At 40.7% G+C, this 12678-nt stretch overlaps 2 protein-coding genes across 11 annotated transcripts in view; one reads left to right on the forward strand and one right to left on the reverse strand.

Annotated features, from left to right (window-relative positions):
- Positions 1-54: 54 nt before the first annotated feature.
- nfrkb (nuclear factor related to kappaB binding protein) lies at positions 55-7616 on the reverse strand. Its single transcript, XM_028422319.1, has 26 exons — positions 7530-7616; positions 7009-7153; positions 6684-6885; positions 6462-6589; positions 6219-6390; positions 5957-6061; positions 5803-5876; positions 5637-5718; positions 5362-5557; positions 5159-5270; positions 4941-5067; positions 4749-4826; positions 4587-4663; positions 4433-4479; positions 4228-4288; positions 3969-4143; positions 3767-3873; positions 3492-3615; positions 3259-3338; positions 2958-3154; positions 2576-2846; positions 2306-2485; positions 1319-2050; positions 912-1018; positions 672-807; positions 55-477 (listed from the first exon to the last, which is right to left on the reverse strand). The coding sequence occupies exons 2-26, from the start codon at positions 7132-7134 to the stop codon at positions 337-339; spliced, it is 3837 nt and encodes a 1278-aa protein (XP_028278120.1). The 5' UTR covers positions 7135-7153; positions 7530-7616; the 3' UTR covers positions 55-336.
- A 716-nt stretch (positions 7617-8332) lies between these two features.
- LOC114446700 (ryanodine receptor 1-like) overlaps positions 8333-12678 on the forward strand; it is a 37041-nt gene continuing 32695 nt past the window's right edge. For all 10 annotated transcript variants that reach the window (XM_028422441.1, XM_028422442.1, XM_028422445.1 and 7 more), the window contains exons 1-9: positions 8333-8525; positions 11277-11396; positions 11478-11576; positions 11664-11684; positions 11814-11888; positions 11981-12059; positions 12149-12261; positions 12348-12447; positions 12525-12621. In XM_028422441.1, coding sequence (XP_028278242.1) covers positions 8481-8525; positions 11277-11396; positions 11478-11576; positions 11664-11684; positions 11814-11888; positions 11981-12059; positions 12149-12261; positions 12348-12447; positions 12525-12621 — 749 coding nt within the window. In that variant the 5' untranslated portion in view covers positions 8333-8480. The remainder of the gene's footprint in view (positions 8526-11276; positions 11397-11477; positions 11577-11663; positions 11685-11813; positions 11889-11980; positions 12060-12148; positions 12262-12347; positions 12448-12524; positions 12622-12678) is intronic.

Raw genomic sequence — 12678 nt, forward strand, 5'->3', positions numbered from 1 at the left:
TTGTGTGATCTGTTTTATGATATATGTCTATCAAATAAAACACAACACACTATGAGAGGTTATAGAGTTATATATTAACAACACAACATTCAAACGAAACAGACCTGCTCACTTCATAGACAGAAAACATAAAGATGTGGGAGAGCAAGTTTTTTAACCACTGATGGTAACTTTGAAAACACAGGAAGTCTAAATCTGAATCAGATCGCATCTAGAAGAATTCAATCTTTTGCGAAAGTAGAAACACATATAACCCTGTAAAGCTTGAGAACAGATTTAGAACCATCAGTTTTAGAACACTAAACCTACAGTTCCTCACTGGTTGACAAGATGAGCTCACTGTTGAGGAGCAGGCGGAGGATCGGGTGTACATTTTGGTGAAGGTGCTGTTGTGACTACAACTGTTGAAACAGATTTTGGAGAACCTGTGGCCATGTGCTGCTGTAGTGGCTGTGCCTGCACTGTCTGGATCCGGACCTGACAGAAGAAAGCAAGGACAGCAGTGTGTGAATGTTCACTCATAATACAGTGTATGAAAAACCAGTCACAGATTAAAAGTTTACATTAAGATCTCAAATAATGTTTATTAAAACAACAAACCTACAAAGAACTAGTTTTAACTGTGCATTAGTTTCCCTTTCATTTGAACTGCATGTGCTAAGCAACCTAACCTGTGTGGCCTGTCCTTGCTGCTGAAGCTGCTGGAACTGTTGTGCTGTGACAAAGCTGACTGGTTTGTTTCCTGCAATCAGCTTTGTGCCTGCAGGCATAGTCGTCAGGATGATGTTCCTACCCAGGCTGCTGATGCTACTCAGAAATGATAGAACAAAATCATTCTTACAGCCAACACATATTCAAGATCCTCCAAAATTCAGTTATTCACAGTAGGCACACACTCTAATGACACTTACTTTGTGTTAAGACTTCCTTTAACAATTGGTGTTGTCACAACACTCTTGCTCTTCAGTGGTTGGTTGAGGACGGACAGGGGCACAGTGATCCGTGCAGGTAGCTTCCCCTAGAGTGTGGTCAAAGAAAAAGATGGTTCTTGAGCTTTGTGGCATCATTTAAGTAAGAGCAACATAACAATACCTCTGAGACTGTGCACACTGATTATTATTGCAAATGATTAAAAACATCTTTACAGCCCTATTGATTTATAAAGTGGAATGTAGACTGCAGAAAAATGTGTTGGAGAAACTATGCAGATCAATAAGTTAACTAGAGAGGCTTAAATATCCAGTGTAAACTTTAACTTCATCTTGTCACAATAAATAGAATTTCTTTTGAATATGCAGACAGCAAATAATTCTCTTACGGTTTGTGTTGTAACAACTGTAGCAGGAACCTGCCGCACAGTAGATGTAGCTGTTCCCAGTGTCAGAGGTGAGCCTGAGGCTCCAGGAGCCACAGTGATGCCCTTAGCACCAGCCACCACACTGGCTGCCATGGTCACTACATTAGCACCTGTGGACACTGTGAGAGATTTACTCCCAGGGGTGGTTGTCATTGTGATCATCTGACCCTGTTTCTGTGGAATAACACCAAGGCCTGGCATTATCCGAATGGTTGCACCACTCTTGTCCGGGGAGCTGACGGTGGAGAAGGTCCGAGATTTTTGGTCAGCCACAGAGACAGCCAAAGTAGGCATCAGACGTATGGCTGTGTCCCCGGCAGCCTTCAACAAGGTGGAGGCGACGGGGGTCGCTTTAGTGGTCTGTGTGTCTCCTGTACCGGATGTAGCACCAGAGGTAGAGGAAGGTGAAGGGTGGGGTGGTGTCACGTGAAGAGTGGCTGATATGCTCTTGCCGCCTGTGGCGGCAGTGCCCAAAAAATCTGAAGAGAGTTTGACAGTTGCAACTGGGGATTTGGCTAGAGTTGCCATCATGTCTGGGGTGATCCGTAGCACCGTCTGGCCTTTAGCATCTGTGGTAATGGAGGATGGTGGAAGACGAAGGACGTCTTTACCCTGGATGCGAAGGTTTGTAGCGGTTATTGGAATTCCTGTTCCTCCTGGAGTTTTAATTCCCAGTTGTCCAGTGATGGACACCTGCAAAGAAACCACAATAATAGGTATATCTTCTGAACATTAACCCGATACATGGACTTTGCCACTTATGTATGGATACATTTAGAATCTTGTTTACTGCCATGTAAGTGAAAAGGTTTCACATTACCATGAATTTGCTTTGGTTGTTTGGTGCATACATAAAACAAGTAACATATAGGTTTATTCTGTACTCATTTCTGTTTCTCGCAGTCTATGACTGCTCAGAATTGTCATAGTTAAAACAAAAAGCTTCACCTGTTTGATGTTTGGGCTGGCAACTCCCTGCATCACAGCTGGAGAAGCAGGGTTGTTAGCTGGGCTACCAGGCGAGCCCGCCTGAGGTTTGGCCACAGTTACGGCTGACACGGAGAGGGTTGTTGGAACCTGGACTGGACTACTTGCAGACTGATTCCTGAGAGGCACAGACACCACTGCCTAATGATACACACAACAAACAGACAATATTAATTATACATTCACAATACAACCACTGATATTAGTTTTGTGTTAAAGTGTTCTGGTTACTTGTGGAATGCCCTTGGCTGCCACTGACACTGGCATCCTGATCTGGTGAGGAGTTTGATGTACTAATGTGGCCTGCTGACTCCCTGTGGCAGAACCGACACCAGACTGTGCAGAAACAACCCGCACCTGAGGGAGGGAGCCTGCTGCCAAGTGACTCACTATCCGAGCCGCGTGCTGGGATGTAACGGGCTGTGAAGCTGATGGACAGGCCTGACTGGTTGGTAAGACAGTTCCCAGCTGGGGCAGTGAGGGAGGAGACACAAGCAGAACACTGGGAGAACGAAAGAGAAGCAACACACAAGAGAGCACTCAATATTAAACACAGGTAGGTATAATGTGAAATATCAATTAGAAAAAAAACAAAATCTTAAGTCATACTAACCCTGGGTTGTTTTTCATTGCATCTGGGACTCCGGTCTTTGTTGGAGTGGTGGTTGTGCTGGGTAAAGGTGACTTGGGAGTTCCAGGTGTGGTTGGGGTGGGTGTCGTAGGGATTGGTGACATAGGATTAGAGCCTACATCCTGTCCTGCCTCCAGAGATCCAGGGGTTTTGTTGCCTCCATCTTTACTTCCAGACTTCTAAAGCATAAATGTAGATTGAGATAAACAACAACTACTATAGAAGCACAGCAGTGCAGTGTATTCTGGAGAACAGTGTGGAACAGTGAAGGCAGTGAACTCACAGGTTTAGATGCAGGTTTAGGTTTTTGCTGTAGAGCTTTTCTTGCTTTTGCAGCTGCCGCTTGAGCCTGGTGGATCCTCTCTGAACAGAATGAAAATCAAATGAATTATATTTCTACATATTACATATATTTTTATCTACTTTCTTTTAATATACCTATATGAATATGTGTTGTTAACAGGGTAAAGAGGTACAAAGAAAAAAAACTTGCACAGTAAGCATGTTGTTGCCTACCAAACTCTTCTTGACTACGATGGCGGTGCAGGTAAATCCACAGTTTACGGCCAATGTCGTACTTCACACAGGGATCTTTCTCGTAGTGAAGTCTGTCCAGAGCCCCACTGACAACAGTGTTTACCTACATGAAAAACATTGATCTTCACTAACCGAAAATGTCTCCATAAAGCAAAGCTTAAAAATAAACTGTGAAACTGGCACACATGCAAAACTTAATCTTCTATAACACCGCTTACAGACGCTAAAGTAACAAATGGAAAACCTTCATTTACCTGTGCACTTGTGACCTCTGGAGCTAGAAACTGTGAGTCTTTCAACAGCTCACAGATCTCAGCCCTTGTTCCTTCTCCATTAGGTAACCTAGCTGCTGCATCCCGCACTGTATAAGTAGGGAAAAGGGTAGAAGTCAGAAATAAGTGCTTTACTTCCACACAGTCCACACAGACTGCAATAGTGTAAAAGAGAAGCTCTAACCCAAAGAGAGAATGGTGACGTATGGTGGCCTGTCTGAGCGGAGCAGCGTGTGCTCCCTGGCTTTGTTGAGAGACATCTCCTTATCAAACACCCCTTTAACCGGTCCAACTACAGATTCAAAGCCATGCATCCTGAAGGTAAAAGCTTTGTGAGGCTGGTTGTATCGTTGAAGCTCCTAATAAACAAAAATAATTTAGATGAAAGAATTCATGACAAGTAAAAAGTGCAAAATGTTACTATTCCAACAGCAAAAACAAACCTGGACTTGGAACACTTGTCTCTCATCTCCAGTGCTGGGCCGCACCACATAATCAGTCGAACTACAGAAAACAAAAATGACTATAACACATGCGATACAACGAGTATATAATAACGAGTAACACTTGCCATATATGATTTAGTGAACACCAACCCACAAGCCAAAACCTATTAGTGATATCAATTTATAAATCATTGAAGCTTACACTCTTGGTGCAGGAGAAGTCATCTCTAATGTATCTTCAGTTTCTGTCTGTTGATAAAAACAAAACCTTTCCATTACTGGCAAACATTATGATAGCATATCTCAACAGAAAGTGCAAAATCAGCACTGAAACTATTATGGTATGTATATACTACCTTGACAACAAAATCTTTGGAGTCCATCCACAGCTGAAAGAGAGCACTAAGATCCTTTTCTGCATCCTGAGTGGGACCTAAAAGAAGTATAATGTTAGACTCCATGCACAGAATAATTCTGAACACACAGCTCTACATCAGTTGGTGTTTCAACATTCTTACCAATCCACCTCCACTGCTGAGATTCATCCACAAACTCCACAAATGGAGAAAAGCCACTAGGGAGTGCCATCATTCCATCTGATAAGCAAAGATGAAAAATAATACACTGACATTCATATAATGCTAACATTATATAAAATGCAAATGCTAACATTTCTGATCCTTTCAGTGTGGATGACCACTGATTCGTACCTTTAGTCTCTCCTCCAAGAAACTGCAGGGCTTGAAGAATCAAGTCAGCCCAACATGATGCAGATGAAAACCACACATTGAGAGAACTGGCTGGAGAGGACTGCCATATTTGAACTTTCTCCTCCAACTGAGGAATCATACAGGTGACGTTACATTGTGTGATCAGAAAATGAGTGTTTTACTAAAAGGTATGATGTGATTCTGAAATGAGAACATACCACTGAAGTACTGGCAAGACCTTCTGCCCTCAAGATGTTCTCCAGCAAGCTGAAAAAGCTTACTGCTATTTCCTCAACTATAACTGGGCTGCTCTGACACTCCTCCACAATTCTGCAGAAAAAACATCAGGCATGACAGAACAAAGAATTAAAGGATATTTACAATACAGTTCAATTCTTTTGTGGTGTGGCAGCAGACTCACTCCTCCTTGATGTTGGGCATTGGAGTAGATGGCGTGTCAGGCAAGGAGTTGATGATGTTCACTGGTGGAGCTGATTGAGTGTCTGATGGTGTTAGAGCTTCACAGGGATCCTCGGGTTCTACTTTTATTGTCCTCAATTTCTTTTTCCTTCTTTCATCTCTTATTTTCTTCTTAGGCAGAGCCAGATCAAAGAGGGCTTGAAAAAAAAAAACCTTAAGTCAACCGAGGCCAGACTTTACCTAAAATATATTTTATATTTAGATTATTTTACTCACGCATGGTACCCTTACGTCCAATATTTGCTCTTGAAAGTATATCTCCGAGGTGGATGTCAGAGGTTATCAGGTCCGGATGCTCCTGAGGAAATCAAATATAACTAATGTACGTACCATACAAACATCAAATCACCAGTTTTTTTTTTTTTCAACTGTTACAACTTACTGGCTGTCGCTTCCTCTTTTCGCGATGGTTTTGCAGCATGACTTTCAAATCGTGCTCACCCAGTTCTATTTTTTCTGTTATAAAATAAAACAATTTTAAACATGATATTGCCTCTGCTCAAACAAGTAATCTCATGTGGAAAAAAACTGCCTACCAGTAGTCTTCATGTCTTGGGTGGAGAGGCTCGGAAGAACTCTGAGTGACAGAGTTGTTGTTGGAGAGGAGGGTGACTGAGGTGCGGGCGTCCATAATGAGATGTCTACGAACATATGCAATAAGGCATACAAAACAATTAACTTTCACAATAGATCTAGTCTTTGTACAGATTTCATATTAATACAGGGTTTAAGAAATCATTGTATTTTCCCCAAGAGTTCTGCGAGTATTAGAGAATACTAACTGAAGTACAGACTCACCATCATCATCAGATGAAGCATTGCTGTCCCCACACTCAGTTTTGACCTCCTTCAATATGCGGCTCAACCTCCGTTTTACCCTCGGCTCACGTATTTCCGCTTGAGTCTTGGTTGACAACCTTCTTTTCGATGGGAAGTCCAGACCATTGTGAACTGCAAAGTCCAGCAGCTCCTACAACAAGAAGACACATTGAGACCAACTGCAAGATGATATGCCTCTTGCTTCAAACTTAAAATAAATACCTTTCTGGAGACAAGGATCTGCTTTAAAAGTCTGTGGTAATACTGCTGAAGGGAGTACACATGGCGTTTTCTTTGGGACTTGGCACACAATTGTCTATACTTGACCACCTCAGGGTTGAAGTATCCATCTGGGTTGAGAAAATATGAATTATAATCAGAGAGTGATTTGATAATTAATTCAGTATGACAGTTATTTGTTTTAAAGGATAATACGTGGCCAACCTCTGAATAGTTTTTGTGCTAGATGAAGAGGGTTTCCAAAGTTAAAATTTCTGTTGTTGAATAGATCACTGATGGTGCTGTCCTGCTCCACAACATTGTTGTCAGGAAACTGTGGCAAAAACTGTCGAAGATGCTGCCTCTGGGAATCTGACAGTACCTCACTCCATGTGCTTTCACTCATCACAGAGAAGAAAATCTCAGGCTGTTGAAGACATAATTAAAATAAAAGTTTAATGTATGATTTGCCCGTGTCTTATGGTGTCAATAAGGGGGGGGGGGAAGAAGTATAGAGCAACATTAGGTCACCGAGGGGCTGACAACTCACGTCTTCAAGTAGGTCCTCTGGAAGGCTCACTCTACAGTTCCCTAGCATGCATTCCTCTGTAATTTGTCCATCGCTTTCCTCTTTGGGATCAAGAGGGTCTGTAAGCATGTGTGCCAGCGCATCCATTCTTCTCCTCTGCACTAACCTTTAAATATTTCACACAGAAAAACACAAAGTCTGCAAAAAGTGCAAAGTCTCACACATCTTAAGTAAAGCAAACTGAGGCGAACACCGGGGTTCCTTCCTCGATAGGCAACGTTCTTAGTTTTATAGTTTTAAAAAATGTGACGTTTCACTGCTACAAGCGACCTATTAACAAGCTTTCATCAAAGTCAAAACATTAGCAACACGCTAAGGAGCTAACATACGCTAGGTACGGGCAAACGTAGCTAGTAGCTAGCTACAAGCTCGCTTTACTTGTCATTAATAGTTAACGTTGTATTTCTTGTGTCAATGTACATAGTATATTGGCAAATAAATACAAAACACGAGGTCGGTTATAATGTGCAAATAGTTCTTACCTTAAACTGCTTTATGTTTTGAAAGAAAGAGGGAACTATTTTGCCGACGTACACATTTCTTCTTCTACTGAAAATGGTGACTTCCCGTTGGACGCTGCTGCCCACGTCTGCTGCCCTCCACAGGAAATGAAGGGGTCTGTACTGTTGCAAAAGTACAATCTTAAACTTTAAAACTTTGTCTGTATGAATATTGTACCATTAATCTTTTATAGTATTGGTGTTAATATCTTACGAGCCAAATGATTTTATAACGAATCTCATATGTAGCAGGCTAAGAGCTAGCTAAGAACACAGGTAGTCTAGTCAACAGGGAAGCTGTAAGCTATTTCCTGTCATGTTAAAAGAGCTAGTTATTGTTAGCATTAATTAATTAGGCTACAAATACTTCCTCAGGACAGTAATCGCAAAAACATGCATTTATAAATACAAATATTGTTACTTATTTGCTATATACTATTTACGATATGATACAAATTAATTGATAAACATTGATAAAATACACTTTTACATAGGAAAATCTATAGGCCCCTATGTTTCACATTGTCATGTTATGAAATGTTTTATGTTTTTGTTACAGATTTACAGTTTCTTCATAGACTTTTGTAAATGCTGTTTTTAATTATTTGGGCATTAAAAGAAAATACAATATTTTTCTTTAATGTAATTGTGACACACTAGAGAGAAAAAAAACAATGGCCTAGACGTGAAGACTTGCTGCAGCTTGCTCCACCTCTTTGTGATGCTGTAATGAACAGCTGTAATGAACAGTCAATCCCTCTGCCTCATAACACAGGCGACATAGGACAGACAGGGGGACACGCATTGCCCTTCAGAGATCTTCAGCAACATTTTCCTGCCCTATGTGGTGGACTTACAGGCACCAGGATTCACAGTCGTGAAACTAACAGTTTCCCATTTCTCAAAGGGTTTTGCTTTTAAAGCCTTGAGAGGATGGCAGAAGGTGCAGATGAGGAAGAGATCCAGTTCCTGCGTACAGTAAGTGATGCTGTTTACCTCTTCCCAGATAGTTTACTGTTAGCAAACGTATTTAGTCAGCAGCGAACAAGAACAAGAACAGACAAATATTTATTGTGTTTCCTTACTTAGACAGCGAAGATTGACAATGACAGGTGGTTGACTTTGTCAGCATTGTTACCTATTTATATCCCAATGGGTGCTCGGTATACTACTGCTTTGTCATAGTGAAGAAAAGAGAAAAAAAGAAGAAAAGTCCTGTTGCCAGGTTGCTACATTTTAACAGATTTGGGAAAAAATCAATTATACATGATTATATAAAAGTACAACCCCAATATATTTAGAGAACAGACTCTCATTGGGATTACAAATACATAAAGGTGATTATATACATAGTTTTCTTTAGTTTGTATATAGCAAACTTTACACAGACTGGCTGCAGTGAATACTGAAGCCTCAGTTTGTGGTGTGCCCACTCCACACCACACCATGTGAGCCATGTGGACTGTACCAACAGTCTGTTAGAAAAACAGGCATTTGTAATCATTTGATTGTTATATGTAATATAAACTGATTTTATTGTCCCCATCTGGACAATAAAATGGTAGTACTGGTTGGTACTGGTTACATTACACTCTCAGTATTTAATGGCAGTGACGGAAATGCACAAATTTTCTGTAAGTGTAGATTATAGGACAAAGGATGCTGTCATTATTTTGTGTCTTTAGTCATACTTTACTACGGGGAGGTTTTCAGAACTTTACAAAGATTTACCCCTGTGATATATACTATATTAGGTGAATAAACAGTAATGACAGTATATCAAATATTCAGTTTATTTTTGCTGCTGCACCCCTGGGCTATCAGGTTTCCTTTTTAGATCTCTGTGTCAGAAGCTACAGAAGGGCATTGTGGCCTTGCAAGCAGACCACTGTAACATAACACTCTTTAGTCGATGGTCAATGTTTATACTGTGTTCAACAGAGTATCACTTGAGATTTTTCACAATCCTGGTAACTCTAGCCATGATGTCATGACAAGCCACTGAACTTCTATATGTTGGATTTTGTTGATTAAAGTTGCAACAGTCTGACATATGATAAGCATAAACACATAAAACATAAATCGGGCTGTTTTTCTAAAACTCTTTTTCATATGACAATGTCTCCCAGGTTGAAACCCAGCACTAAGTAAAATATGTTAACAATGTGTCATAAAGTTACTGCCAGTCTGTAGCTGTTCACCCTGAACTCAGCTGAGTTCTATATTTACTGTGTGAGGATTAACAGGTTCAGAGCTTGGCCCATTTTGGCACCTGCTTACTTCAGTCCATGTGGGAACCTGACTGTTAAAGAAGTACTAGCAATGTTTCCAATCAGATGCTATTTTGATAATTCACCCAAGCCTCTCAACAACTACTGCTTAAGACTGATTAAGACACTCATACTATTTTTACATGCACAAAATATATGTTTGCTTTAAAAATAATATTCTTACTAAGTACTGAGTACATGGCTAATATACATTTTTCATACAACTGTCTGTTTCTGTCACCAACGATCATTGAATGAGGTAACACAATGGTAACTGAGGCTATTGTCTGTAATGTTTTGCATCTCCTATTGCATTACAATTGTTATTTACATTTTACAGTAATTGTATTAGTTGTAGTAGTAACTGGGCATCTGTGGCAACATTCCTGCACAAAATCTCAAGCATACACAGTTAGTGATGCACAAATATTCGTGAAATTAGTGTACATGTAAACATTCTGATGGGGATTATGACTGCTACACCTGCCATATTGTTTTGTTGTTAAGACAATGGCAGTGACACATTAGTTAAATTACATACCATGAAGACATATCTGCAGTTAATTGACATGTTAGTGAAGGCCGACTGTTGCATTGTTATACATTTGTCAGCTGTTTTAACATGCATTTCAGGGCAGCTGTGACACCATATATTTAGCCAAAATGCTGCCAAAGCAAACAACTGTCATTCACAGACAGAGCAGCTACCATAAAGAACAAGGGAGTAAAGGGTTTTCTTTCTTTCAGATTATTTTTGTATCTGTTGAATATGATCAGCCACTGGGGACTTTATATACATCTGCTTGGAATTGAGATAGTACACTTACATGAAAAATATACAGAAATAATCTTAGGTTGTATGGCAGTTTAGGTCCTTTTTGCCTATATGCATACTTTTCTCTTTGTTTTATTTATACTTAAAGTTGTGTAGCAAATTACATATGTTTACACTCTATATTGAACTCAGTGATATTTGCTTGCTTTAATGTGCTATTAATAAGGTTCTAAAAAAACAGCTGAGGTGGATGAAAGTAAAATTTGGGACATTCCCCTTCTCAGCAAGCTGACTAATTACATTAATGAATCAGTGCAATGTGGGCCAGTTTTTTTCTTTGCTGTCAAATTGTAAATATCTGTTGCTTTCCAGAAAGGGATGTGTGAACAGCAGGTGCAGTGGCCTGAAATAGAGAGTGGGCCGTGGGTCTTGGAGCCAGAAAGGCAGGGAGATTAAAGCTTTGCCAATGACAGGCACTGAGAAGTATAGTAACCTGACGTACAAGTGAAGGTTAAGGAGTTGTGTAAAGGAACAGCTGTATTCATGTCTAACTGCTGAAAATATAACACAGATGGCTACAGTTTATGTGCTAATAATGAATTGTAAGATGGATGATGTATTGATGTCTAAGTTTCCTGTAATAATCCTCCACTCCTCCACTGTGCACTTATTTTGTCTCTGTAGGATGATCAGGTGGTGCTTCAGTGTACTGCATCTATCCTGAAGGAACAGATCAAGCTGTGTCTCTCGTGTGAAGGGTTTGGGAATCGGCTGTGCTTTCTTGAGACCACCTCAAATGCTCAGGTATTTAAAGGACACAGTGTTCGATGTCTTCACCTTGAGATTTGTAAGTAACCACTGAATTCTGGCCATTTTGTGTTTCAGAATGTCCCTCCAGACCTTGCTATCTGCTGCTTCATTCTGGAGCAGTCCCTGTCTGTCCGAGCATTACAGGAGATGCTGTCCAACTCCTCTGTGGATGAGGTAAGACCCAAAATAAAGGAAACTAGCAAAAAAATATTAATTGTACCCTTTATTGACATCCTCATTCTCTTATCTTCCAACCTGTAGGCCGTTGATTTGGATAAATGGGTATGTTTGTTCAGTTGTCAGTCAATGTCCTATGACTTTTCTATTGAACTCTTTAGGCTGAGCCATATTATGTTGCACACATTGCATCTTAATATTTCAAATCAGTTTGACTCTGCCTCTGTTTTCCAGTCATCACAGGGTGGCGGTCATCGGACCCTGCTGTATGGACATGCAATCCTCCTGAAACACACTCACTCCAGCATGGTGAGCGCATTTACAATCAATGTCACTATTGTTTCCCTGTTTTACCCACAGCAGGTCTCTTTGAAGTTGTTGTTCCTGTCTTTATCCTGCAGTACTTGAGCTGTTTGACTACGTCACGCTCACTGACAGACAAATTAGCTTTCGATGTAGGCTTGCAGGAAGACTCCACAGGTAACTATGAATGTTACTGCCCTGATATATCCCCCTCCACCTCAGACACACACCAGATGTAGGTTACTTAATCTATTTGTCCATCACAGGGGAGGCCTGCTGGTGGACCATCCATCCAGCCTCCAAGCAGAGGTCTGAAGGTGAGAAGGTCAGGGTGGGAGATGACCTCATTCTTGTCAGTGTGTCGTCAGAGCGTTACCTGGTAACCATCATTTCTTTTACTTGCACTGTGAGTAGCATTTTGTTTCAGATTATTATTTGGATATTACCGCCTCCATTATTTTCCAGCATCTCTCCTATGCCAGCGGTGACTTGATGGTAGATGCTTCCTTTATGCAAACACTGTGGACAATGACCCCTGTGATGTCTGGATGTGAACTAGCAGAGGGTCAGTAATTCCTAATGAAAAAAAAGTGTTTTTCTCTGCAAACATGTTGACATTGTGTTTATAATCTTGTTTTTTAGGCTTTTTGACTGGAGGGTATGTGCTTAGGCTGTTTCATGGTCACATGGATGAGTGTTTGGCAATCCCAGGAGCTGACCAAGGGGATGACCAGCGCAGGTGACCAGTAACTTTCATTGCATTACATGCCTCATACCGATGGAGTTTTATTTTTAA

This window comes from Parambassis ranga, chromosome 14 (genome assembly GCF_900634625.1).
Source record: "Parambassis ranga chromosome 14, fParRan2.1, whole genome shotgun sequence".
NCBI lineage: Eukaryota > Metazoa > Chordata > Actinopteri > Ambassidae > Parambassis > Parambassis ranga.

What these genes read in the sequence shown, in the direction of transcription:
- nfrkb (XM_028422319.1), bottom strand. Translation starts at nt 7,134, where the DNA reads ATGGATGCGCTGGCACACATGCTTACAGACCCTCTTGATCCCAAAGAG. An exon ending in GCAATGAAAAACAACCCAGG is followed by an intron (nt 2,847 to 2,957) that starts GTTAGTATGACT and finishes TCGTTCTCCCAG; the next exon opens with TGTTCTGCTTGTGTCTCCTC. An exon ending in AGCAAGGACAGGCCACACAG is followed by an intron (nt 478 to 671) that starts GTTAGGTTGCTT and finishes TTCTTCTGTCAG; the next exon opens with GTCCGGATCCAGACAGTGCA.